At 39.6% G+C, this 27,500-nt stretch overlaps 1 protein-coding gene across 2 annotated transcripts in view; it reads left to right on the top strand.

Annotated features, from left to right (window-relative positions):
* eva1aa (eva-1 homolog A, regulator of programmed cell death a) overlaps positions 1-27,500 on the top strand; it is a 99,597-nt gene that overhangs the window by 25,077 nt on the left and 47,020 nt on the right. For both annotated transcript variants that reach the window (XR_015518951.1, XM_087298867.1), the window contains exons 2-4: positions 6,215-6,432; positions 11,489-11,612; positions 12,277-12,429. Coding sequence is in view for 1 of the 2 variants with exons in the window: in XM_087298867.1 (XP_087154993.1) it covers positions 6,215-6,432; positions 11,489-11,612; positions 12,277-12,429 (495 nt within the window). In the remaining variant the exon portion in view is untranslated. The remainder of the gene's footprint in view (positions 1-6,214; positions 6,433-11,488; positions 11,613-12,276; positions 12,430-27,500) is intronic.

The following is a 27,500-nucleotide window of genomic DNA, read 5'->3' as shown; positions in this document are numbered from 1 at the left end:
GCAGCTGGAAGGGCATTTGCTGTGTAAAACATATGCTGGATAAGTTGCCGGTTCATTCCACTGTGGTGACCGGATTTATAAAGGGAATAAGCCGAAGAAAAATGATTGAAGGAATGAATTAAAAGTTAAAAGTCATTAGTAATTACTAGGGATGCAACAATACAGTTAGCCCATGATTCAATACATACCTCGGTTTTCGGTTCGGTGCTCATGGCTTAACACATGTTTTTTTTTTATTCTATAGGCAATAGGAACAGTAAGACGTTAAGGAGAAAAAAAAATAAAAACAATTTATTGCAATACTCATTTTGTTTTACTTAAAAGCCAAGAAAAGTACAGTAGTTCCTAGTGTGTTGTATAAAAAAAATGAACACTGAAATCTGACAGCTGCTGGTAGCCCATGTACAAACTGGGGAACACATACATGTGAAGTTAATAAAGATAAATTGGCCATTTCAGATTATCATATTTGTACTTAATTAAATATAAATAAAGCATCTTAATTATCTCGGTGGTGAAAAAATGCGAGACTGTAGTCTGTAACGCGGATCGAGTGCTTTTATAAAATGACAAAAGCGCGCATATCCATTCCCCGAAAACGGCTGCAAATCTTTAGCAATAAACAGCCGCACTGCCTTTGGTATTTTTATGTGTCTTTCAGAACCATGGGGGTATGTTTAAGATTCAGCGAGGGATTGTTGCTATTTGGAGGACTTTATTACCTTCTCTGCTCTCCTGCCTTCAGACAGTGATATTGCTGGGTGATGACGCTGCAGATGTACAGTCATGGTTATACGTGTAAAACAATGCTTGCGCACAGTTATTTTTTGTTCATCGTTTTTTCTTTTATTGGCGTTATACTTATCGGCAAAACCGAAATGTCCTCACACCGCAGATTTGAAAGACGCCGGCGCTTCCTCGTACTGTTGCCTCACTACACCGCCGCTCGCAATGTTAAAGTATGGAATGATGGTCAAGCGCCCCCTGACTTTAGAGCATAGTGATTGGATATTTATTCGCGGCGAAGAGATTCCTCATCTCAGCTCATGGATTTACAGGCACACACAGTCAATTCGGAGAGATATAAAATGCACATTAATTATTTAAACGCAAAACCGAGAAAACCGCAATTTACAAGCGTGTATTAAACCGTGGAGGTCGTACCGTGTGGTTCAATATTTTATTGAGAACCATGGCATCCTGTTATTAGTAATAAAGTTATTAGTAGCCCCAAACAGTATCTGCACGTGCAGATTTTCATTCCATCATTGAGTCGATTTATTTACTTGTGTAAATGTGTGTAAATTTATGTTTGTTAAATTCTTTTATTATTCCAGTAATATTATTGACTAATATGAAAGTGTTCATTTGATTTATTTACAATACAGTTTGTAAAGTCAAATTTTCTGTCTTTTAGTAGAGATATTGTATGAGAGACTTGCTTTGTTTACCAAATGAGTGGATCTAATTGGATGTGCATTATAAACATTAAATAAAAGTTTTTATTTAATATATTAAGTTTTTAGTTACGATACTACCAAAATCATTCTGCATAAAGCAAAAATAGCAAAAAATGTCCACAGATTCTATCTGGCCCTAGTTATTAATAACTAATAAAGTAAATAGTAACTAATACATTTAAAGTAATAATATCCTTTCTGAAGAAAGGTTTCTGATTTTGATTGTAAAGCAATTATGTGCACCTTTGTAAAGCTGCGTTGAAACAATCAGTATTGTGAAAAGTGCTCTACAAATAAAATTGAAATAAATAATGTAATGCTATGTTAATTGTAAATTATGATTAAAATAATGCAAAAGTCCAGCAAACCTGAATGCCAATCAATCTTTTTCTGTAGTAAAAAAATAAAAATAATTAAATATACACACACATATATATATATATATATATATATATATATATATATATATATATATATATATATATATATATATATATATATATATAATAAAAATAAAAACTGCTTTTATTCCAGTCGAAATAAAACAAATAAGACTTTCTCCAGAAGAAAAAATATTATCAGAAATACTGAGAAGTTTTCTTTGCTCTGTTAAATATCATTTGGGAAACATTTAAAAAAGGAAAAAAAATTCAAAGAGGTCTAATAATTCTGACTTCAACTGTATATATATATGCAATCAGTTGCATATATATATATATATATATATATATATATATATATATATATATATATATATATAGTTATATATAGTATATATAGTTGCAATCAGAATTATAAACCCCCCTGAATTATTTATTTTTTCCCCCAATTTGTTTAAGTGGTGCGCGCTGCGGCGCCAAGCAAATAAATCCAGCTTTAGCGTGAGCCTCCTCTGAGTGCTCGCGAACCGCCGAGAACTGTAAAGGCTTTTACACTTGACGCACTCAAGCATTTCTCATGTGAGATTGCCTACTCTGCAGACGAATATCAAATATCACAAATTAGAAAAGGTTGGTCAGTTAAATTATGCTACTGTAAGTAATGTATATTCATCAATGATTGTCCAGTACCGATAGCTGAACCGTAACGTTAGAGCTTATTAATACTTCGGTCTTTTATATTGTAGTACCGATACTGATAAAGTACATAGTTTTGGTAACCATCCCTATTTATGATGACATGCCTTATTTCCTAATTCAAAACAGAATCATACTTAACAGGGTCTTTTGGGATTCAAAATCTGCCACAAGTTTCATGTGAGGCTTGGGTTTAGGTTAGGGCTAGGGTAAGGCCATTTATTAAGTGTTTTTATTTTATTTTTTTTATTAAATCCCCTGAATTTTTATTTTAAATTTCTTTTATTAGGTTTTTACATGGAATATCAACCATAACAGTCATTTTATAATTATCCATCCATGTTAGTGTTTACCCTACCCCAACCCCAGTTGAACATTTCCCTCCCTCAACAGCCTCTGACTTCTCATTAAGAAAAAAGCAAAACAAAAAAATTTAATAATAATAATGATAAATAAAATTAATAATTAACCATAATGATAAAAGGTAAAAAAAAATAAATAAAAATAAATAACTAAATAAGATGAAAATAAATAATAAATATATTTTTATTCCTATGTTATTGCTCAGTTTAAGAATCAAGAGAGTTTGCTAGTAGATAATCTAAAAAGGGGCGCCACAACTTGTCAAAGGTCTTTAAAGAACCAGTAAGTGATAGTCTAATCTTTTCCAATTTAATACAAATAAACACTTGTTTTATACATGCATCAAAAGATGGTGGAGTGACATGTTTCCACTTTAAAAGAATGAGACGTCTCGCTATTAAAGTAGTAAAAGCTAAAGCCTTTTGGACCATTACTGAAAGGTTGGCATCTACTGCCAACCCAAAAATGGCCAAAAGTATCCATTTGTATCCATAGATCATTTGTATCCAGATCTATGCCGAATGCATCTTTTAAAGTTTTAAATATTTTAGTCCAATAAACAAATAGTTTGGGGCATTCTCACAACATATGGATGAGATCCGCTGGTGATTGTTTGCACCTATTACATGCATTGCTGACAGAAGGGTATATTTTAGCAAGTCTAGCATTAGTGTAGTAAACCCTGTGTAGGATCTTACATTGTATAAGCCCATGTCTTGCACATATAGAAGAGGTATGTGTGAGCTCAAGAATATGCTCCCAGTGTTCATCAGAGAACTGAAAACCTAAGTTCTCTTCCCAAGCACCTCTGGTTTGATTTGCAGAGCTTGGGTTAATATTGTGATTCAGGTTATAAATGGTAGAAATGCAATGTTTTGAGTGTGGTTCAAGCTTGAATAAGTTATCTAATGGAGATTCAGGAGGTCGATTTGGAAAATGAGGAAAGAGGTTTTGCACAAAGTGCCTGATTTGAAAAAAACGAAATAATTGTGAATTAGGTAGGTCAAATCTTTTAGAAAGGTTATTAAAGGATGAGAAAATGCCACTCTCATAGAGGTCATCAATTGTTTTTATGCCCTTATCAAACCATACTCTGAAAGCTGCGTCTGTATTAGATGGTGCAAAACAGTGGTTTTTAAATATTGGAGAAAGGATGGAGGACCTATGTAAACCTGTTTGTTTCCTAAATTGAGTCCATATCTTAATTGATTGGGATACTACTAAATTTGAGCTGACCTTTGCAGGAAAAGGTAATTGAGAGTATTAAGTGTTTTTTACAGTTTAAAATACATTACGCCTATGAAGAATCCTCATAAACCACCAATACTCAAGTGTGTGTGTGTGTGTGTGTGGGTGTAAGAGAGAGAAAGAGAGACAGAGAAAAAGGCTTTGGTGGTCCGCTGTCTGCAGGTCTGGACTGGTCGTGTGCATTTTGAGGTAATGTTTTCTGCTCTGTGTGTGCGCGCGCCTTTGTGTGTGTGTGTTTACGTTATTCCTTTGATGAACACCGTTGACATCATTCACTCAACATGGAAGTGTGTTAGTGTGGGAATCGCTTCTTTCCGCTGCGAATCAGGACTGTCAGGATGAAACACTTTCTTTGTTGCCACTGCGCAAATAGAAAGTAAAAGCTCACGTTCAGCACTGATACTCAGCATCGACTGACAGCAGAGCCCTCCGCTAATACTGACATCCTGAGAGGGAAGATGACTGAGGAAAATGACTTGTTTAGTCTTTTGATTTTTAATATACATGATTAACTTTAACATTATTTCCCTGTTTTATTTACATGAAGCTGTATTGTACAATATAAATGTTTATGCTGGAATTAACCAAACCTTACTCTATCCGGTACAACTATTGCCAAATGCTGCTGGTTGCATGCTGACGAATAGTCGCATATGTGAGCAGATTACACCTCTTCTTTACTCTCTTCACTGGCTCCCTGTTAAGTTCAGAATTGATTTTAAACTACTTTTGTTTGTTTTTAATGCAGATAATGGTCTTTCGCTCTCATATTTATCCGATCACGCACCAGCCGACTGAAGGAAAGCTTCTTCCATCAGACTATCAGGCTGATGGACACTTAACACACCCCACACAGACTCTTCCATACCCCTCACTGCACTACATCAATATGTAGCATGCACTGCACTTTAACCAATCCATACTTGAAACAATACTGCCTACAACTATGTGGACACCTATTCATTGCACATATCGCTGTCAATTTTACATTGTCCTGTTTTTTTTGTTGTTTTTTTGAGGAGTATGCTGTTGTAATGCGCACTGTCATTGTATTTGCACTGTATTTATACTGTATTTGTACAGCACCTAAGCTTTTCACTCATCATAGCACACGTGCTGCCGATGATGTGACAATAACAGTAATTTGATTTTGAGTGATTTGAAAAGTGTGAAAATGTTAATGCTTATCTGAGAAAATAGTGTAGCGATTGATTTTACAGCCTCAAAACATCTACAATAAGTGAAGTTTATTCATTAACAAATTTCGAGAGGATCATGTGCTTATGATTGTTCACAGCTGTTCCAACTTTAGCTAATGACTGATTATCCTATCAGACGATCCTTAACTCACTATAAATAACCAGACTTTTCTCATCTCAATATCTTCGTCTTGAATTAGCGCTTCGTCGTCGATATTAGCGCTGTTGTTGATCCTTTCCAAACCAGATGGCATTTCTGTGCGGAGTTTGCTCGTTCTCCCCGTGGTCGCGTGGGTTTTCCCCGGGTCCTCCGGTTTCCTCCCACAATTCAAAAACAAGCACTCTAAACAATTAATCAAAATACTTTAGCTAAACTCTGAGTACACCTTTCAGCATCCATATCTGACACTTAGCTACAACAAGCAAGAAGGGGGGTCATCGAGATCTACCTGAGCTCAAACTCCCTTCTCGCCTTGCAACGGGAGGGAGCCCAGGGCTCGAGGATCTTATAAGCTCAGAGCTCTCTCCCGGGATAGCTCGCCAAACTAGCCTTATTATCAATCATCAGCTAAGTGTGAACTCTTGAAATGTAAAAAAGAAAGCAGACTACTTCACGGATTTCACCTGTTTCGGGTTATTTTTAGAACGTTAAACTCCCGCGATTAACGAGGAACCACGGTCCATTTTTCTTTACTTGAAGCTGCCTAAAACTTCTTTTTAATGGCAAAAGCTGAAGTATTATATTTATATGCCTTCTGTTTTTATTCTCATTGGATAGATTTCTCATTAGATCAATTTTTATCTTAGTGACGTGTGATTTGCTGATTGTTGTCATGGTAAAGGTTGTGTGTGTTGTGTGTGTGCTCAGGTTATCTGTCCCGTGTGCTGAGGAATTACACCGAACAGGCGTGTGACGGAGAGTTCCTGACTTTTCGCTGCCCGCCCAGAACCTCCATCACCGTCCAATCAGCTTTCTACGGCAGAACAGACTCCGCCCACTCACCTCAGTGTCCCTCCCCTTACATCAGCGCTGGAACACACACTGTGAACGACATCACTTCCTGTCATGTGTCAACATCCTTGCAGGTATAGAGTGAAATATTATTCATTCATTCATTTTCCTTCAGTTTAGTCCCTTTGTTTATCAGGGGTCGCCACAGTGGAATGAACCGTCAACTATTTCAGCATATGTTTCACACAGCGGATGCCCTTCCAGGCGCAACCCTGTACTGGGAAACACCCATACAAACTCATTCACACACACACCTACACACTACGGCCAATTTAGTTCATCCAATTCCCCTATAGCGCATGTGTTTGGACTGTGGGGGAAACCAGAGCACCAAGAGGAAATCAACGCCAACATGCAAACTCCACACAGAAATGTGGCCGAGCCGGGACTCGAACCATCCACCTTTTTGCTTTGAGGCGACAGTGTTGACCACTGAGCCACCGTGCCGCTCATGAATGTAATTTATTTTAGTATTAATTAATGAACGGCGTATTATTGTATATACATGTCATTTTGTTATACTTTTTTTGACATTTTTAATTATTCATTTATTTATTTATTTTTTTGGCTTTATATTTTATTTCAGTTTCAGATGCTTTTGTCATTTTAGATTTTATGTATTTATATTTATTACAGTAAGCTTCATTGATTTTTCTAAACGTCAGTTTTTTCTGAATCAGGCATATCATTTTAGTATTTTAATTTTATTGTTAGTAGACATTTTTGTAATTTAGTTTTCTGCTTTTGGTATTTGTATTTATTTATTTATTTATTATTTTTATTATATATTTAGGTGTTATTTTACTTTATATTTTATTTCAGTGTCGTATGCTTTTGTCACTTAAAATGTTATGTTTGTATTTATTATATTAAGCTTCATTCATTTTTCTGAAACTGTATGTTTCTCTGAATCTGGTATATTACTATAGTGTTTTAATTTCAGTAGAAGTTTGTTTTTGCTTTATTTTTATTGTATTTTTTTACATTTTACATTAAATTGTTTTACAGAACTAAACAGTCAATGAAAGCAGCAGTTATTAAAAAATAAAAAACAAATGTAAAAAATAATATAAAATAAATAATAATAATAATAATAATAACAACAAGTAGCACTACCAGTAAACAAAAACAAATTACAAAAACACACATACATCATTTTCAAATTTTCAAAGGATACAGCTGGAAATACTATCAATATATATTTTATATATTTATATTTGTTACATGAAGCTTTATAGATTTCGCCGAATCTAAATCTGGCATATTGTTCTTATAATTTGATTTTGTAATTAAGTTTTGTGCTTCTGGCATTTTTTTATTTATTGATTTATTTATTTTTGTTTTATTTGGCTTTATATTTTATTTCAGTTTCAGATGCTTTTATCATTTTATATTTTATGTGTTTATCTTTATTACATTAAGCTTCAGTGACTTTTCTGAATGTCAGTTTTTTTCTGAATCATTTTAGTATTTTAATTTTAGTTTTGTTTTTAGTAGAAGGTTTTGTAATTTTGTCATGTGCTTTTGTCATTCTAATTAATTAATCATTAATGAATTTTATTTTATTTAGCTTTTTATGTTATGTCAGTTTCATATGCTTTGATCATTATATATTTGATATATTTATATGTATTACTTTAAGCTGTATTGATTTTAATGTTTTGTAATTGCTTTTTAAAATCTTTAAATACTCATTTAATAATTATTTTTGTCATTTTATTACATATTTTTAATGTCTCTATTTAGTTTTTTTTAATGCAGTTTTGTTTCTTTTTTGTGGTTATTAAATTATTTTAATTTGATAAATTTTTTTTCTTGCATGTATATATATATATTTTTTTATTTTTTCTCAGAAATATAGCAGGTTAGAGAATAGAAATTGGTTGTAATCATTGCTTTATGTTGCCTTTAGTAGATTTAAGGTAAATGTACAGTTGAAGTCAGAATTATTTGCCCCCCTTTGATTTTTTTCTTCTTCTTTTTAAATACTTCTCAAATGATGTTTAACAGAGTAAGGAAATTTTCACAGTATGTCTGATAATATTTTTTCTTCTGGAGAAAGTCGTGTTTTATTTCAGCTAGAATTAAAGCAGTTTAAAAAATTTTAAACATGATTTTAAGGTCAATATTATTAGCCCACTTTAAGCTATTTTTTTCTCTATAATCTACAGAACAAACCATCGTTTGCCTAATTACCCTAACCTGCCTAGTTAACCTAATTAACCTAGTTAAGCCTTTAAACGTCACTTTAAGCTGTATAGAAGTGTCTTGAAAAATATCTAGTCAAATATTATTTCCTGTGATCATGACAAAGATAAAATAAATCAGTTATTATAAATAAGTTATTGAAAGTATTGTGTTTAGAAATGTGTTGAGAAAATCTGCTCTCCGATAAACAGAAATTGGGAAAAATATAAACAGGGAGGCTAGTAATTTAGGTGGGCTAATAATTCTGACTTCAATTGTATGTGTGTTTCTGTTTACTGTGTGTGGCACTGTATTGTATCATAATGGTGGTGTATTAATTGAGTCTGAGTTCATTTTGTTTTGTATATGTGCATTCAAAAGTGTAATAGTCCAAATGCGTGTGATGAAAGTGTGTGAGTGTGTTTGTTGCGGCAGCATCTTGTTTGATCTGCGGCGTCTCTGACAGCACACACACGCGTGATTTACTGTTTCACACTTAGGAAAACCGCACGCTATAAACACACACATGTAGAGCGCTGTGTGCCGGAGTCAGATTACACTCCTGTGTTTTTATGCCCGAGGGAAGGAATCCACTGCGGGAAGATGTAAGCAGTGGAATGCATTTACCTGGATGAAAAGAGCTGTCTGTTTTACTCTGTCTGTCTTTTTGTCTGCTTTACACAATCTGTCTGTCTGTCTTCATCTGTTTGTCTGTCTCTCTACTTCTACACTGTAATAAGTTCCCAGAATTTCACAACATGTCACTGTAATTATTCACAGTAAACTACATTAATGTCACCTTACAGAATTTAACTGTTCAATTTTATGGATTCATAATTTTATTGTGAAATTAAGGCAGGCATCATGATTTTCTGTCTGTTTTACTCAATTTGTTGTCTGTCTGCCTGCCTGTCTGTCTGTCTGTCTGTCTTCATCTATCTGTTTTTCTGAATAAGTCTATCTGCCTGCCTGTCTGAATCTGCCTGTCTTTATCTGTTTTTCTGAATAAGTCTGTCTGTCTGCTTGTCTGCCTCTCTGTCTGAATCTGTCTGCCTATCTTCATCTGTCTGCTTTTTTCTGAATCTGTCTGTCTAAATCTCTGTCTTCATCTGTCTGTTTTATTTTAAATCTGTCTTCATCTGTTTTTTAGTAATCTGTCTTTCTGAACCTGTCTCTCTGTCTGTATCTCCGTCTTCATCTATCTGCTTTTCTGTATTTGTCTGTCCTCATCTGTCTGTCTTTATTTCTTTGTCTGTCTGTCTGTCTGTCTGTCTGTCTGCCTGCCTGTCTGTCTGTTTGTCTGTCTGAATGTCTGTCCTCATATGTCGGTGTTTATTCGTCTGTCTGTTTGTCTGTTTTTCTGTCTGTTTGTCTGTCCTCATCTGTCTGTCTTTATTTGTCTGCCTATCTGCCTGTCTGCCTATCTGCCTGTCTGCCTGTCTGTTTGTCTGTCCTCATCAGTCTGTCTTTAATTGTCTGCCTACCTGCCTGTCTGTCTGTCTGTCTGTCTGTCTGTTTGTCTGTCTGTTTGTCTGTCCTCATCGGTCTGTCTTTATTTGTCTGTCTGTCTGTCTGTCTGTCTGCCTGCCTGCCTGCCTGCCTGCCTGTCTGTCTGTCTGAATGTCTGTCCTCATATGTTGGTGTTTATTCGTCTGTCTGTTTGTCTGTTTTTCTGTCTGTTCGTCTGTCCTCATCTGTCTGTCTTTATTTGTCTGCCTACCTGCCTGTCTGGCTGTCTGTCTGTCTGTCTGTCAGCTTGTATGTCCTCATCAGTCTGTCTTTATTTGTCTGCCTGCCTGTCTGTATGTCTGTCTGTTTGTCTGTCTGTTTGTCTGTCCTCATTGGTCTGTCTTTATTTTTCTGTCTGTCTGTTTGTCTGTCTGTCTGTCTGCCTGCCTGCCTGCCTGCCTGCCTGTCTGTCTGCCTGTCTGTCCTTATTTGTCTGTCTGTCTGTCTGCCTGTCTGTCTGCCTGTCTGTCTGTTTGTCTGTCTGAATGTCTGTCCTCATATGTCGGTGTTTATTTGTCTGTCTGTCTGTCTGTCCTTATTTGTCTGTCTGTCTGTCTGTCTGTCTGTCTGTCTCTCTGTCTGCCTGCCTGTTTGTTTGTCTGTCTGAATGTCTGTCCTCATATGTCTGTGTTTATTTGTCTGTCTGTTTGTCTGTTTTTCTGTCTGTTTGTATGTCCTCATCTGTCTGTCTTTATTTGTCTGCCTGTCTGTCTGTCTGCCTGTCTGTCTGTCTGCCTGTCTGTCTGTCTGTTTGTCTGTCTGTTCGTCTTTCCTCATCGGTCTGTCTTTATTTGTCTGTCTGTCTGCCTGTCTGTTTGTCTGTCTGTTCGTCTTTCCTCATCGGTCTGTCTTTATTTGTCTGTCTGTCTGCCTGTCTGTCTGTCTGTTTGTCTGTCTGTTCGTCTGTCCTCATCGGTCTGTCTTTATTTGTCTGCCTGTCTGCCTGTCTGTCTGTCTGCCTGTCTGTTTGTATGTCCTCATCAGTCTGTCTTTATTTGTCTGCCTGCCTGTCTGCCTGTCTGTCTGTCTGTCTGTCTGCCTTTCTGTTTGTCTGTCTGTTCGTCTGTCCTCATCGGTCTGTCTTTATTTGTCTGTCTGTCTGTCTGTCTGTCTGTCCGTCTGTCCTTATTTGTCTGTCTGTCTGTCTGTCTGTCTGTCTGTCTGTCTATCTGTCTGCCTGCCTGTCTGTCTGTTTGTCTGTCTGAATGTCTGTCCTCATATGTTGGTGTTTATTTGCTGTCTGTTTGTCTGTCCTCATCTGTCTGTCTTTATTTGTCTGCCTACCTGCCTGTCTGTCTGTCTGTCTGTCTGTCTGTCTGTCTGTCTGCCTGTCTGTCTGTCTGTCTGTCTTTATCCGTCTCTCAGCCTCTGTGGGTTATTCTGAATCTGTCTTTTTATCTGTCTGTCTCACAGCTTCTGTCTGTCTCTCTGCAGAAAATGCTGGATGAATGTGAGGACAGACGGAGATGTCAGGTTCTCGTCAACAGTCGTTTGTTTGGGACGGACCCCTGCCCGAACATCAGCAAATACCTCAGTGTACGCTACAAGTGCAGGCCGAGTGAGTTTCACACATACACACACACACACACACACACACACACACACACACACACACACACACACACACACAGCGTTTTCAGCAGGTTATTGTGTTCTGTTAGCTGAGCAGAGAAATCTGTCCACTTCTTTCCTTCCTCTCATGCAGGTCTGGAAAATAAAGCTCCGCACCTCAGTCACAGGTCACTGTGTCTGTGAAAGCTCCATAGACACAAACACACTGCTTTCAGCTCAAGGACCACACTTTTGTCTTCTACAGAGTTGCTTTATAGCTGATCTTATGAATTTTAAAGTCTTCTAGAATTAAAAAATACAAAATTCAGTTCATCTTTCTTTCTGTAGAACTTTTTACAATGCAGATTATGTCAAAGCAGCCTAACATGGATGATATCGTAGTGGACCAGCCCTTTAATATTTCCTCCAAACATAATAATTTGAGAGTGGAAATGTTTGGACTGTGATCTTAGGTTTGTTTTTAGATTACTTGCAGTTTTGGCTCTGCTACTGACTAATCTAATGTATATGGACAAACATCCAAAGTTTGCAGTTTGTACTTCTGCTTAAAAGGGATCATCAATTTTTTTTTTACATCAGCTCATACTTTAGTTTCTCATCAAATCTTCTGTCCAATCAAATGCTTTATAGTGTGTGTTTTCTTTCTGTAGACGAGTACAAGAGTAAGGTGGTGTGTGAAGGAGAGCGTCTGCGGTTGGGCTGTAAGACAGGGATGCAGATCGCGGTTTATTCTGCCATGTTCGGCCGCACGCAGCAGGGCACGCTGGAGTGTCCTCCACACCACCAGAGGGCGCCATCTGTCGGTAAGACATCACGTCGCACTTTCACTAGGTTCAGATGTGAAAAGTGTCAGTGTTCTGCTTTGAAGTTGTCATGAAACAGAAGTTAAGATTGTCCTTTTTTCCGCTATCATGATGTCCATCCACTTAAAACAGTCCTAAAATGAGAAAAAATGTAATGCGGTGCATGATTTTGTTTTTGATTGCTGACTAGATTCTTGGAAGATGGGTGTTGCTAACAAAATGAAGGAAGAATGATGAATGGACAAAACTAGAGCAGAAATGAGACACGCCCTGATAGCCCCTCCCTAAATGACTGATAGCCCCTCCCTAATTGACTGATTAGGGGTGTCACGATTTCGATTTTTAATCGAAATCGATCGAAATTTTTGCTCAATTTCGATTATCGAATCAAAAAATAGAATTGTCGATGCTGCCACGCCCCCATGTCACGTCAGCTTGGCTTGCCAAGCGGGAAAAAAACAGGCTTGTTGAAGTGCTTGTTAAACTGCAGAAGCAGGAGACCCGTCGACAGAACTTAAACCCTCTCCTCTTTCAATGAAGTCGCCGGTGTGTAAGCATTTTGGATTTCCAGTGAGTTATGTTGACAACGTTCGTGTTGTCGACAAAAATAAAACACAGTTTTGCAAGCTCTGCTGTGTACGTATTACGTACGGTTCGTCCGATAGACGACACCGGCATCGCGATCCTCCGCCCGCCCCCGTTGCAAATCGGCTCGCGAAAAGTACACACTCAGGCCCTGTTTACACTGTCTTTGTTTTTAAATGGCATTTTAGAACGACAACGATTTGACATCCACAGTGGCGTGTGGCATTTCTGAGCAGCCCTCCTTCCTCTCTACCTCTGAAAATGCACATCACGTGACCACACAGACACAGACGCACTCACAGCCATGCGCTCGAAACAGCAGGTACAGGCAGTAAGAGGACTGCTTCAATCTTTCACTCACTTGTACTTAGTCATTTTAGCGAACACCTCAGATACTGTTGGCTGGTTCCTGTTGGTTGTGCGTCTTTTTTACCGACGCCATTATAACGACACAGATCACTGCCTATTCAGTCCCGCAGAAAAGTGATTGACAGGTGGTAATTATGTGTGTATCTTGCCTTTATTCATTTACTGTATGATTTGTTTATGGGTAAAACAAAGACCATGCAGGTCAGGTAGTTTAAACGGTAGGCTACAAATAATTAATTGGTCATTAATTAATTCATTATTCATAATCGAAAATCGAATCGAATCGTGCCTTTAGAATCGAAAATGTAATTGAATCGAGGATTTGGAGGATTGTGACACCCTTATGACTGATAGCCCTGCCCTAAATGACTCATAGCCACACCCTAAATGACTGATAGCCCCTCCCTAAATGACTGATAGCCCTGCCCTAAATGACTCATAGCCACACCCTAAATGACTGATAGCCCCACCCTAAATGACTGATAGGTCTAACCTAAATGACTGATAGCCACACCCTGAATGACTAATAGCCCTGCCCTAAATGACTGATAGCCACGCCCTAAATGACTGGTAGGTCTAACCTAAATGACTGATAGCCACACCCTGAATGACTAATAGCCCCGCCCTAAATGACTCATAGCCACGCCCTAAATGACTGATAGCCACAATCTAAATGACTGATAGCCCCGCCCTAAATGACTGATAGGTCTAACCTAAATGACTGATAGCCACACCCTGAATGACTAATAGCCCTGCCCTAAATGACTCATAGCCACACCCTAAATGACTGATAGCCACACTCTAAATGACTGATAGCCCCGCCCTAAATGACTGATAGCCACGCCCTAAATGACTGGTAGGTCTAACCTAAATGACTGATAGCCACACCCTGAATGACGGATAGCCCCACCCTAAATGACTCATAGCCACGCCCTAAATGACTGATAGCCACAATCTAAATGACTGATAGCCCTGCCCTAAATGACTGATAGCCACGCCCTAAATGACTGGTAGGTCTAACCTAAATGACTGATAGCCACACCCTGAATGACTAATAGCCCTGCCCTAAATGACTCATAGCCACACCCTAAATGACTGATAGCCACACTCTAAATGACTGATAGCCCCGCCCTAAATGACTGATAGCCACGCCCTAAATGACTGGTAGGTCTAACCTAAATGACTGATAGCCACACCCTGAATGACGGATAGCCCCACCCTAAATGACTCATAGCCACGCCCTAAATGACTGATAGCCACAATCTAAATGACTGATAGCCACACTCTAAATGACTGATAGCCCCGCCCTAAATGACTGATAGCCACGCCCTAAATGACTGGTAGGTCTAACCTAAATGACTGATAGCCACACCCTGAATGACGGATAGCCCCACCCTAAATGACTCATAGCCACGCCCTAAATGACTGATAGCCACAATCTAAATGACTGATAGCCCTGCCCTAAATGACTGATAGCCATGCCCTAAATGACTGATAGCCACAATCTAAATGACTGATAGCCCCGCCCTAAATGACTGATAGCCATGCCCTAAATGACTGGTAGGTCTAACCTAAATGACTGATAACCACACCCTGAATGACTGATAGGTCTAACCTAAATGACTGATAGCCACACCCTGAATGACTAATAGCCCTGCCCTAAATGACTCATAGCCACACCCTAAATGACTGATAGCCACACTCTAAATGACTGATAGCCCCGCCCTAAATGACTGATAGCCACGCCCTAAATGACTGGTAGGTCTAACCTAAATGACTGATAGCCACACCCTGAATGACGGATAGCCCCACCCTAAATGACTCATAGCCACGCCCTAAATGACTGATAGCCACAATCTAAATGACTGATAGCCCTGCCCTAAATGACTGATAGCCATGCCCTAAATGACTGATAGCCACACCCTGAATGACTGATAGCCACACCCTGAATGACTGATAGCCCCACCCTAAATGACTGATAGCCCCACCCTAAATGACTGGTAGTTCCGACCTAAATGACTGATAGCCCCGCCCTAAATAACTGATAGCCACGCCCTAAATGACTGGTAGGTCTAACCTAAATGACTGATAGCCACACCCTGAATGACTAATAGCCCTGCCCTAAATGACTCATAGCCACACCCTAAATGACTGATAGCCACACTCTAAATGACTGATAGCCCCGCCCTAAATGACTGATAGCCACGCCCTAAATGACTGGTAGGTCTAACCTAAATGACTGATAGCCACACCCTGAATGACGGATAGCCCCACCCTAAATGACTCATAGCCACGCCCTAAATGACTGATAGCCACAATCTAAATGACTGATAGCCCTGCCCTAAATGACTGATAGCCATGCCCTAAATGACTGATAGCCACACCCTGAATGACTGATAGCCACACCCTGAATGACTGATAGCCCCACCCTAAATGACTGATAGCCCCACCCTAAATGACTGGTAGTTCCGACCTAAATGACTGATAGCCCCGCCCTAAATAACTGATAGCCACGCCCTAAATGACTGGTAGGTCTAACCTAAATGACTGATAGCCACACCCTGAATGACTAATAGCCCTGCCCTAAATGACTCATAGCCACACCCTAAATGACTGATAGCCACACTCTAAATGACTGATAGCCCCGCCCTAAATGACTGATAGCCACGCCCTAAATGACTGGTAGGTCTAACCTAAATGACTGATAGCCACACCCTGAATGACGGATAGCCCCACCCTAAATGACTCATAGCCACGCCCTAAATGACTGATAGCCACAATCTAAATGACTGATAGCCCTGCCCTAAATGACTGATAGCCATGCCCTAAATGACTGATAGCCACAATCTAAATGACTGATAGCCCCGCCCTAAATGACTGATAGCCATGCCCTAAATGACTGGTAGGTCTAACCTAAATGACTGATAACCACACCCTGAATGACTGATAGGTCTAACCTAAATGACTGATAGCCACACCCTGAATGACTAATAGCCCTGCCCTAAATGACTCATAGCCACACCCTAAATGACTGATAGCCACACTCTAAATGACTGATAGCCCCGCCCTAAATGACTGATAGCCACGCCCTAAATGACTGGTAGGTCTAACCTAAATGACTGATAGCCACACCCTGAATGACGGATAGCCCCACCCTAAATGACTCATAGCCACGCCCTAAATGACTGATAGCCACAATCTAAATGACTGATAGCCCTGCCCTAAATGACTGATAGCCATGCCCTAAATGACTGATAGCCACACCCTGAATGACTGATAGCCACACCCTGAATGACTGATAGCCCCACCCTAAATGACTGATAGCCCCACCCTAAATGACTGGTAGTTCCGACCTAAATGACTGATAGCCCCGCCCTAAATAACTGATAGCCACGCCCTAAATGACTGGTAGGTCTAACCTAAATGACTGATAGCCACACCCTGAATGACTAATAGCCCTGCCCTAAATGACTCATAGCCACACCCTAAATGACTGATAGCCACACTTTAAATGACTGATAGCCCCGCCCTAAAGGCGTTCGATGTGACCAAAAGTAAAGAAAAGTTGTTTTATAGGGAAAGGGAAGGTTATGATATTTGATTAAAGATTATCAGGGCAAATAAATTTTTAAAAAATAAAGAAAAAGTATTAAACAAGAACAAAAACTTTTTATTATTAAACTTTTAATTTATTTATTAATTTAAAATGTATTTATTTATTTAGCATCTGTCCTAACTTGCACTTATGCAATTATCCAAACGTTTTTAATAAACACACACACACACCTGTTTAAATGCGAACGACATCACATCATGTCAAGTGTTTGGTTTGACGTCGGCTTCATTTCTCTGTTTTCTACATGTTTGTGTGTGTTTGCGCGTGCAACATGATGCCGGCGCTCTGTCTCTCTGTTCCTGCTTTAAACACCACGCTGAGTCTGTCCTGGAGAAAACATGTCTGACTGAGGAGAACGTGTGTGTGTGTGGGAGGGAAATCAGTTAAACATCACTATCTGTCTGTCTGGAGACGACTACCAGCTGATCTCATCACTCCTGCAGGCTCTGAGTGTGTGTGTGTGTGTTTTTTGTGTGCTTACACGTGTGTGCTTTTGGGTGCGTGCATGTGCGTGTGTGTGTTAGGTCCCTTGATTGTGTTTGTGTGTATGTGTGTTTGTGTGTGTGTGTGTGTGTGTGTTTGTGTTTTTGTGTGTATGTTTGCGTGCATTTACTGTATGTCTGTGTTTCTGTGTACGTGTATGTGTGTGCGTGTGTACATGTTTGTGCGAATGTGTTTTTGTGTGTGTGTTTTTTGTGTTAGTTTTTTGTGTGTGTTTGTGTATGTGTGTTTTATGTTTGCGCCCTTTTGTGTGTGTGTGTTTATTTGTGTTGGTTTGTGTGTGTTTGTATGTATGTGTGTGTGTGTGTGTGTGTGTATGCTTGTGTGCTATTGTTTATGTGTGTGTGTGTGTGTGTGTGTGTGTGTGTGTACATGTGGATCTGTGTGCTTGTGTGCATGATTGTGTAAATGTGTTTTTGTGTATGCGTTTATATGTACGTTTGTGTGTGTGTGTGTACATGTGTTTTTGTGTGTGTGCATGTGTGTGCTTGTGCTTATGTGTAGTTTTTTGAGTGTGTGTGTGTTTGTGTATGTGTGTGTTTGCTTGCATCATTTTATGTCGATGCATGTGTGTCTTTGTGTGCGTGTGTTTGTGTGGGCGTGTGTATCTGTGTGTTTGTGTGCGGGATTGTGCAAATGTGTTTTTGTTCATGTGTGTGTTAGTTCACTTGTGTGTTTGCATGTATCTGTGTGTTTGTGTGTGTGTGTGTGTGTTTGTGTGTTGGTTGTGTGCGTGTGTGTTTGTGTTCATTTATATGTGTGTATAAATTTGTTTTTGTGTGTGTATTTATGTGTGCTTGTGTTTATGTGTATTGGTTTTTGTGTGTGTTCGTGTTTATGTATGTGTGTGTGTTTTGTGTGTTTGCGTCTTTTTGTGAGCAAGCATATGCGTGTTTGTGTGTGTATTTGTGTGTGTGTGTGTGTGTGTGCGTGTGTATGCCAGCATGGATATGTGCATTGATATGCATGTGTGTGGATGTGTGTTTCTATGGGTGTGCGTTTGTTTGTTTATGTGTGTTTTTTTGTATGTCTGCACGTTTGTATGTGTGTGCACGTGTATGTGTGTTTGTGTATAAGTTTTATTGTGTGTGCGTATTTGTGTTTTTGTGCAGTTTTATGTGCCTGTGTGTGTGTGTTTCTGTGTTCGTAAGTGTGTATTTGTATGTGTGTGTGTGTTTGTGTGCATTTATGTGCATGTGTGTTTGTGTCTGTGCGTGTTTGTGGTGGGTGTGTGTGTTTGTGTGCATGCATGTGTGAGCTTATGTTTGCGTGTTTGTGTCTCTGTGTGTGTGTGTGTGTGCGTGCATGCATAGTTTTGTGCATTTATGTACATGTGTTTTTATGTGTGTTTCTGTGGTTGTGCGTTTGTGTGATGTGTGTTGGTTTTTCTGTGTCTGCATCTGAATGAGTGTGCATGCATGTGTGTGTTTGTGTGTTTGTTTTATTGAGTGTGTCTGTGTGTGTACGCATTTGTTTTTGTGTAAATTTTAGGCGTGTGTGCATGCATGTGTGTGTATTCGTGTATATGTTTGTGTATGTGTTTGTTCATTTATGTATGCGTGTGTGTGTGTGTTTGTGGTATTCATCACATTCTGAGGACAAATTTTTGGTCCTCAAGAGAAAAAGAGGACAGAATATACAAACTATATATTATAATAATTATTTTTTTGTCTGTGTATAGTCCACATAAAACAGAAACCCAGTGTGTGTGTGTGTGTGTGTGTTTGCTTATGTCAGTTCAGTTCACGCCCACACACAGATGAGGTGGGCACTCTGCTCCAGGTAACTCTCTTCTGTTCAGTGTTTGTGATGTGGTGAGTGTGTTGTGGAGGCTCTGGGTGTGTTCAACAAATGTGTTTTGCTTGTTCTTGAATAAAAGAGACGAGGCGTGTGTGAGCTGCTGTCTGTCATCTGTGTTTTCATGCTGTTTAGTCATGAGAGCTTCTGATTGGCTGTTATTGTGTGGCGTCAGACAGCGTTTCCACTTTACTTTGTGCAAGCTACCTTTAATGTAGTGTGTAATGTTGTTGTCTGTGAATGTAAAAGATTTGCATCAAGTTTACACACACACACACACACACACACACACACACTGGGTTTCTTTCTTGATGAACTCTGTCCATAAATAAAATACCTATAAATATTTGACAGATGGGGCGGCATGTTGGCTCAGTGGTTAGCACTGTGGCCTCACAGCAAGAAGGTTGCTGGTTCGAGCCCCGGCTAAGTCAGTTAGCATTTCTGTGTGGAGTTTGCATGTTCTCCTCGTGTTGGCACGGGTTTCCCCCACAAGTTCAAACACATGCGATATAGGTGAATTGGGTAAGCTAAATTGGCTGTAGTGTATAAGTGTGTGTAAATGTGAGAGTATGTGGTTGTTTCCCAGTACTGGGTTGCAGCCGGAAGGGTATCCGCTGTATAAAACATGCCGGAATAGTTGGTGGTTCACTCCACTGTGGTGACCCCTGATAAATAAGGAAGTAAGCTGAAAGAAAATTAATAAATGAGGTCAAAAATGACTGGCATTGCCAGACTAGACATTTCGTCGTCATGATGTGATGACGTTCATAAGGTCAACTCCCTCCCGTTTGCAGACATCCCAAGTCTCCGGGAAGTTCCGGGAGTCTCCTGCAAATGCATAGACTCCCGGATACCCGCAAATGAGTGATAATCTCCCGGAAATCGCATGTCTCCTTCCTAGTCCTCAAATTAGTCCCCCACACTTCTCCCTTTTCCCTCCTTGCTCTTCAGACACATCGTGTGACCTTCACATACATCACCCTAACCACCCCCCACCCTCCGGTCTTCACATTCATCATGTACCAAACCCCCACACCCCCGGACTTCAAATACGTCATGAAGTATTTCATTACCCCCTCCCCCAAACCCCACTCACATCGCATAACTCCGGCAACCTCCCTCTATTCATCCCAGTCTCACCCGGGAATTACTATTCTCAACTTGTGATGTCTGCGTTTACACAGCAGGAACGGAGGTTGAGCTCAGGTAGATCTCGAGAACTAGCTGCATGTCTATGGTGCTGATTTGGATAAGTCAATTAACTTAAGTTGTGTGTTTTCGGACAGTGGCAGGAAACCAGGGAACCCAGGGGAAACCCATTTGAGCAGGGCGAGAACGTATAAACTGCGCAGAGAAATGTCTTCTGGCTTGGTAAGGTCTGAAACCAGTTACGTTCTTGCTGTGAGGCAACAGTGCTAACCACTGGGCCACCCATCTAGGAAAGGAAGAGGAGTAGGGGTGGAAGAGGGGATTCTTCAAAACGAAGATGGCTGTCATATGGAGTTTAGAGTATTTATAGGGGCTTAGGACTCGTCTGATTGGTGAATCACAAATTGAATAATGAGGCACCGGCTGCAAGCAATCAGAAGCACGTAATCCTCTTGAAATGAGTTTATAAATAGACTTCACTTATAATAAATGTAATATCACACTCTGGACATCATTGGCTGCCGGATTAAAGGGATAGATCACCCCAAAATCACAATTTTGGCTGTACTCTCCCTGTAGTGTTTCCACACCTTTATGAGTTTCGTTATTGTGTTAAACATAAAAGAAGATATTTGGAAGAATGCTGAAAACCTGTAACCATTGACTACGGACAGCAATGGTTACAGGTTTTCAATATTATTTTTTATTATTTTAAATATCTTCTTTTTGAGTTCAATAGAATATCCAGTTGAAGTCAGAATTATGAGCCCTCCTGAATTATTAGCAATAATTATTGAATAATTATATGTTTTTCAACACATTTTTAAACACAAGTTTTGATGACTAATTTCTAATAACTGATTTATTTTTTCTTTGTCATGATGACAGTTAATAATATTTGACTGGATTTTTTTCAAGATACTTGTATTCAGCTTAAAGTGACATTTAAAGGCTTAAATCGGTTAATTAGCCAAGTTAGGGTAATTAGGCAAGTCATTGTATAACAGTGACTTGCAGTCACAGATCCAGGTTTATTTAGCAGTATAGTCAGGCAAGCAACGGTCAACACAGGGGCAAACAGGTGTATACAGGGAATCCAGAGTCATGGTCAATAGACAGGCAGGCAGCAGGCAACGTAGAGCAAACAAAACAAAGCAAGGTTCAAACACGGAAAGCAAAGCAAGGAAACCGCGTCGTAATGTTCACAGTGACAGAATAACAAGACTCAGCCATGAGGGTGTCAGAGTGAGCTGAATATATATGTGAGTGTAATCAATCCATGAGCAGCTTCAGCTGTGTGAGTCTAATCAAAGGAGGCTTGGAACAGGTGTGTGTGGTGCCTGACAGGACTTGTAGTCCATATGGAGGAAGGATTGTAGTCCATGTAAATGTAAATGTTCTCCAGTGATCTATGAAGGTTAGATCGCTAGTGATCGTGACAAGTGCTTTGTTCTGTAGACTATCAAAAAAATATTGCCTGAGGGGGCTATTAATAAAAAATATTAAATAGTTTAGATAAAAATCTTATAGTTTTTAAACTTTTATTCTGCTTTTTTTCTAGCCAAACTAAAACAAAGAAGACTTTCTCCAGAAGATAAAAACAATATAGGAAATACTGTGAAAACTTCCTTGCTCGGTTAAACATCATTTGGCAAATATTTAAAAAAGAACTTCACAGGAGGGCTAAGTGTGTGTTTGTGCATGCATGTGTGCGTGTGTGTGCGTGTGTGTGTGTGTGTGTGTGTGTGTGTGTGTGTGTGTGTGTGTGTGTGTGTGTGTGTGTGTTCATGTGAGCAAGAGAAAGCAACATCCTCTTAAGCAGCACTTGACTAATCGCTCTGACACCGGACTCAATGACGAGGTTAATGGGGTCTGCTTTTCTCTCCGGACTTCCTGTCAGGTAAAGAGCGCAGTCTCCGTCTCTAAGACTGAAAGGTCATTCAAGCCATTTAAACCAAATCAGTCTCAACTTAAAGACACTCAGACCTTACAAACACTTTAAACCCTGACATTTAGAGCTGAAGTGAGATTTTAAATGAGTTAAACAGCAATATTGATATGATTCCTTGAAAATGCTTTAAATGTGAGTTTGTTGGGGCGACATGGTGGATTAGTGGTTAGCACTGTTGCCTCACAGTAAGACGGTCACTGGTTCAAGCCTTGGCTGGGTCAGTTGGCATTTCTCTTTGGAGTTTGCATTTTCTCCCCGTGTTGGTCTGGGTTTCCTCCAGGTGCTCCGGTTTCCCCCACAGTCCAAACACATGCGCTATAGGGGAATTGAATAACTAGATTGTCCGTAGTGTATGAGTGTGTATCGGTGTTTCCCAGTGGTGGGTTCCAGCCGGAAAGGCTCGCGCTGCATAAAACATATGCTGGATAAGTTGGTGGTTCATTCCACTGTGGCGACCCCGGATTAATAAAGGGACTAAGTAGAAAGAAAATAAATGAATGAATGAATTTCACAGGAGAGCTAATAATTTATTTTATTTTATAATTATTTTTTAGGGGTTTTTCACCTATTTATTTTGATAGGACAGTAGAGAATTCAGACAGCAAAGCAATAGGAGCAGAGAGGGGGAAAGGATCGGCAAAGGACTTCGAGACGGGAATCGAACCCGGGTCGCCACGAGCACACTGGTAGTTTATGTCAGCGCACAGTACCACTAGGCTACCGGAGCCAACAATAATTTTACCTTTCAGTTCCCACAGCCCATATGTTCCTCTGTAAAGTCAGATTAGGCTGTCTGTGATAAAGGAATAAGTGTGACCCCGAGGGGGTTTTCTCTCACATGGATCCAATTTCTAGCTTCACTCAAGCAGAAGTAAATCTCCAGAGCAGAAGAGGCATACATTAGTGCAGACTCAGGTCTGTCAAACAGTTTGTCATTGCTGTAGGGCAGGTGAAGCGTCCCAGCGGCCCCATAAATGCTGTCCTCGGCTTTAAAGATGACATATTATGCCTCTTTCCATTTGATGTACAATAGCAACTGTCTGTACAACTGTCTGTAAAGCTTCAGCTCAAAATTCCTCGAAGAATTATTTATTATCGCTTGTCAAATCTTCCACTACATGGGCCCTATCGTACAACCGGCGCAATGAGGCGAAAGACGCGACGCAATTGTAGTTTGCTAGTTTCAGCTTGGCGCAAGAGTCATTTGGACGTTTGCACCATGCTGTTTAAATAGCGAATGCATTTGTGCTCAAATGTGCGCCTTTAGGCGTTCTGGTCTAAAAAAGGAGGCATATTAAGTCGCATTGTTGGCACGTTGCTATTTTAAGGAACTAAAGTAGTCTGTTCAATAAACCAGATCAAAGCAGGTCTGTAGTCCACCGCTGAGCGCATTAGTTGTGCGCCTCGCTTACACATTGCTTAATACACACTGGATGTACAGCAATGCACAAATATCTCTACAAATGAAAAAGAATTAAAGTATTTCAAAAAACATTATTTTCTAGCCTACATGAATATAAAAAGCATACTTTCATGCCTTCTTCATCTCGGGGGCTTTTCCAGTTTATTCGTGACATTTTGCTTTAAAAACAAGCTTAGGTTTGCTCCCCTGTCAGGTTTTAGACCATATGGGGCACAGCATGTGTATTTGGATATAACTCAGTTTTTTTAACACACTAGTGAAGCGTTCAGTTTTTTCACTTACAAAGTCTGTCATGTAAATAGCAAATGCGCTAATGGCGCGATGCAACAGGGTATATGCCGAGCTAGTGCTGTTTCGATGCTGATAAACGTCCGGTTACCTGTTATTGTTAGTTTTTTCCATTTTAAACGATACCTTTTACAGCATCGATGCTGTAATGTAGTTAAAATATAATCAGTTAAATAGACTCTGGGATTCATTTAGTTGCTCAAGCGCAAAACGAGACAAAAAGCCGTTTACACGCACGCGACCGTCAGAATTGGCAGGCTAGCGCAGAAACTCCATTGAATATACTGGGGTAAAATAAATATTTTAAAGATATGGCAGGGAAAATGTAATTTAATGCAGTGCTTCTTGTACAATCTGAAACCCACTTTATATCGGATATCACTCAGCCAGTGGAGATCGCTGATTTTTAAAGAAAACAGACCTTAAAATCGCCGTTTTTGCAATGGCAAACAGTTCACAGGAAGCGCTTAATGGGAGATGAGACTTATTGGTTTATTCTCAAAACACACCTTTAACTCCTTAAGAGAATAAGCTCAACCCTGTTAAACCATGCGCCACGGCGGAAAGCGGATTTTTCCGACCTTAAAATAGTAAAAGTCGATTTACTTTGTGTATGGATCGTCAAAATAGAGCCCTTTGGGTGTGAGCAAAAACATGTTTTTGTGTGCATGTACACTTTAAAAGATGCTGGGTTCCACCAAGCGGCTACCTACCGCTCTCCCTCGTGAAGCTATGAAAGTAACTTAAACTGCAATTCATGGAAATTCTGCTAGTCCTGGCTCCATAATAGAGCACTTTTCTATTGACCCCAATGTTAAAATGGCCAACTTTACAGCAGAAAAAAAGGTGTTTACAGCCTGGTACAAAGAACAATTTTGGTTCATATAGCTAATTATACCCGTCATGACAACTTTGAGGGGGTGAATTTCCTTTTAACTCATCTGTTTCTTTTATATTAGGCTATATTAAGTCTGCATAATTAAGGGCATGGCCACTTGAGTGACAGCTAGGTCTCGCTGGTCACCGTCACTTCACCTCAGCTGATTAGCCACTGAACTCGGCACATACATCGTATTTTTGTTTTGTTCTATGTGACTTTACACAGTAAGTTGCCGGTTGGGATTATTTCCTGCAATTATCAGATGATCTGGCATGCTGTCCGCTAGGGGTGTCAAAAATAATCGTTTTTTCGGTGCACTGCATTGCAAAAGCGGACAATTCGGTATCGGTTCATTAATAATCATAACCGGTTATTACTGACGTCATTTACCTCATATGCGCTCTGTCGCGAGGGAGGCGATCGCGAGTATTTACAGCGCTTTAACTACTTAAAACTCATAAACTGTGCACAATTTCACTGTGTGTGTTTGCTGGATCAGTCTTTTACTGACATATACAACAATAGCCCCTATTTATTAGATCGAGAGAATGAAAGTAGCCTACTCCATTTCTCTCTCTCTCTCTCTCTCTCTCTCTCTCTCTTTCTCACACACACACAGTGGCCCATTTGAAATGCTGGCGTGGCTTTTCTTCTCTTCTCGGCTGTTTTACAGCGTTACTTTTGCATCCAGAAACGAGCGCGTGTCTGCAGAGTTTTCTCCACCGTGTCTATCATACATCAGCTGTGAGATCGCCGCTGCCACCTGCTGCTTATCAGCATCACTCATCTATGAAGAACGCAGCGCGCAAGAGCCAATCGCAACCGTTTTTTTTTTTTTTTTGAGGGTGTGACCAATCAAAGGGGTGTAAGAGAACTAGACAAGGATCAGAAATTGAGCTGGATGTTTATATTTGTTTATATTATTTGCTAAATGCTCGTTTTGTTTAAAGTTACAGTTTATATATCTGACTGTTTGTATTAAATGACAAAATTGTATTACAAATAGTATATAAATATAAATATATTCATACATTTTAATACAAGAAATGCTGCTGTGAAGAAAATATAAAACTGTGTATGAAAAGCAGCATCAATGCACCGTGATGCACCGAAATATCGAATTGAACCGAATCGATGGCATGATAATCGTAACCGAACCGAACCATGAGACTAGTGGAGGTTCACACCTCTACTGTCCGCGCTTAATTGTGCTCACTAACCATTCAAGTTACCTCCATTTCCCATGTGAATGAAATTCTTTTATACTTTTATCTTAAAATGTATTTGTTTTATTTAATATATTTTATTTATCATTTATAATTTTATTTGTAACTTTAAAGCACTCCAGAATCTGACAGATAGATTAGCTGTAGGCTCTAGAACAGTCATCTAAAATGTTGTCATACAGTGTTATTCGTAAATAGCCTTGCATTTACTAACAGACTATATTTGAAGTATTTGCAAGTAATTTGGGTTTTCCTCCTGTGTTCTTAGTGGCTCAACGTATTACAACAGTGTTTATTAAAGTCCAAACACTTTATTGATATAGTGTACAACCAAGCACATGTGGTCAGAACACAAACCAATCGCAGGTAATGAAGTGTTAAGCGTTTCTCCCAAAGAATAGCCTGTCTAAGCAAATTCCTAGCAGGCATCTGTAGCTCCGCCTCTTTGCCCATTTTTGGTTACTCGTGGTTGGCGCAAACAAAATGGTGACGGTTGGCCACGCCCACTTGCAGCTTCATTTGCGCTCTTCAGAAACCTATGGGTGATGTCATGGATACTACGTCCATGTCTTTTACAGTCTATGGGTTTCGCACAATTCGTTCATGTTGTCCGAACACACATCGATTAAGTTAATTCAATTGTTTTTCGGTAATTTAAGTAGGTTGAACATATTGATATAGTACACAACCAAGCACATGTGGTTAGAACACAAACAAATCGCAGGTAATGAAGTGTTAAGCGTTTCTCTCAAAGAAAAGGCCATCTAAGCAAAATGCTAGCAGGCATCTGTAGCTCCGCCTCTTTGCCCATTTTTGGTTAATCGCGGTTGGCATGGAACAAAATGACAGCGGTTGGCCACGCCCACTTGCATCTTCATTTGCGCTTGTCAGAAACCTATGGGTGATGTCATGGATATTACGTCCATGTCTTTTACAGTCTATGCGTTCTACACAATTCGTTCATGTTGTCCAAACACATGTCGATTAGGTTAACTAAATTATTCTTCACAAATTTAGATGGGGTTAAATATATTGATATAGTATACGACCAAGAACATGTGGTCAGAACACAAACAAATCGCAGGTAATGAGTATTAAGTGTTTCTACCAAAGAAAAGTTTGTCTAAGCAAAATGCTAGCAGGCATCTGTAGCTCCGCCTCTTTGCCCATTTTTGGTTAATCGCGGTTGGCGCAAACAAAATAGCGACGGTTGGCCACGCCCACTTGCAGCTTGATTTGCGCTCTTCAGAAAACTATGGGTGATGTCATGCATACTACACCCA

The sequence above is a fragment of the Danio rerio genome, chromosome 20 (genome assembly GCF_052040795.2).
Source record: "Danio rerio strain M-AB ecotype USA chromosome 20, GRCz13ab, whole genome shotgun sequence".
NCBI classification, from domain to species: Eukaryota; Metazoa; Chordata; class Actinopteri; order Cypriniformes; family Danionidae; genus Danio; species Danio rerio.
Note: the sequence above shows the minus strand (reverse complement) of the source record. Positions and strands in the feature narration are given on the sequence as shown.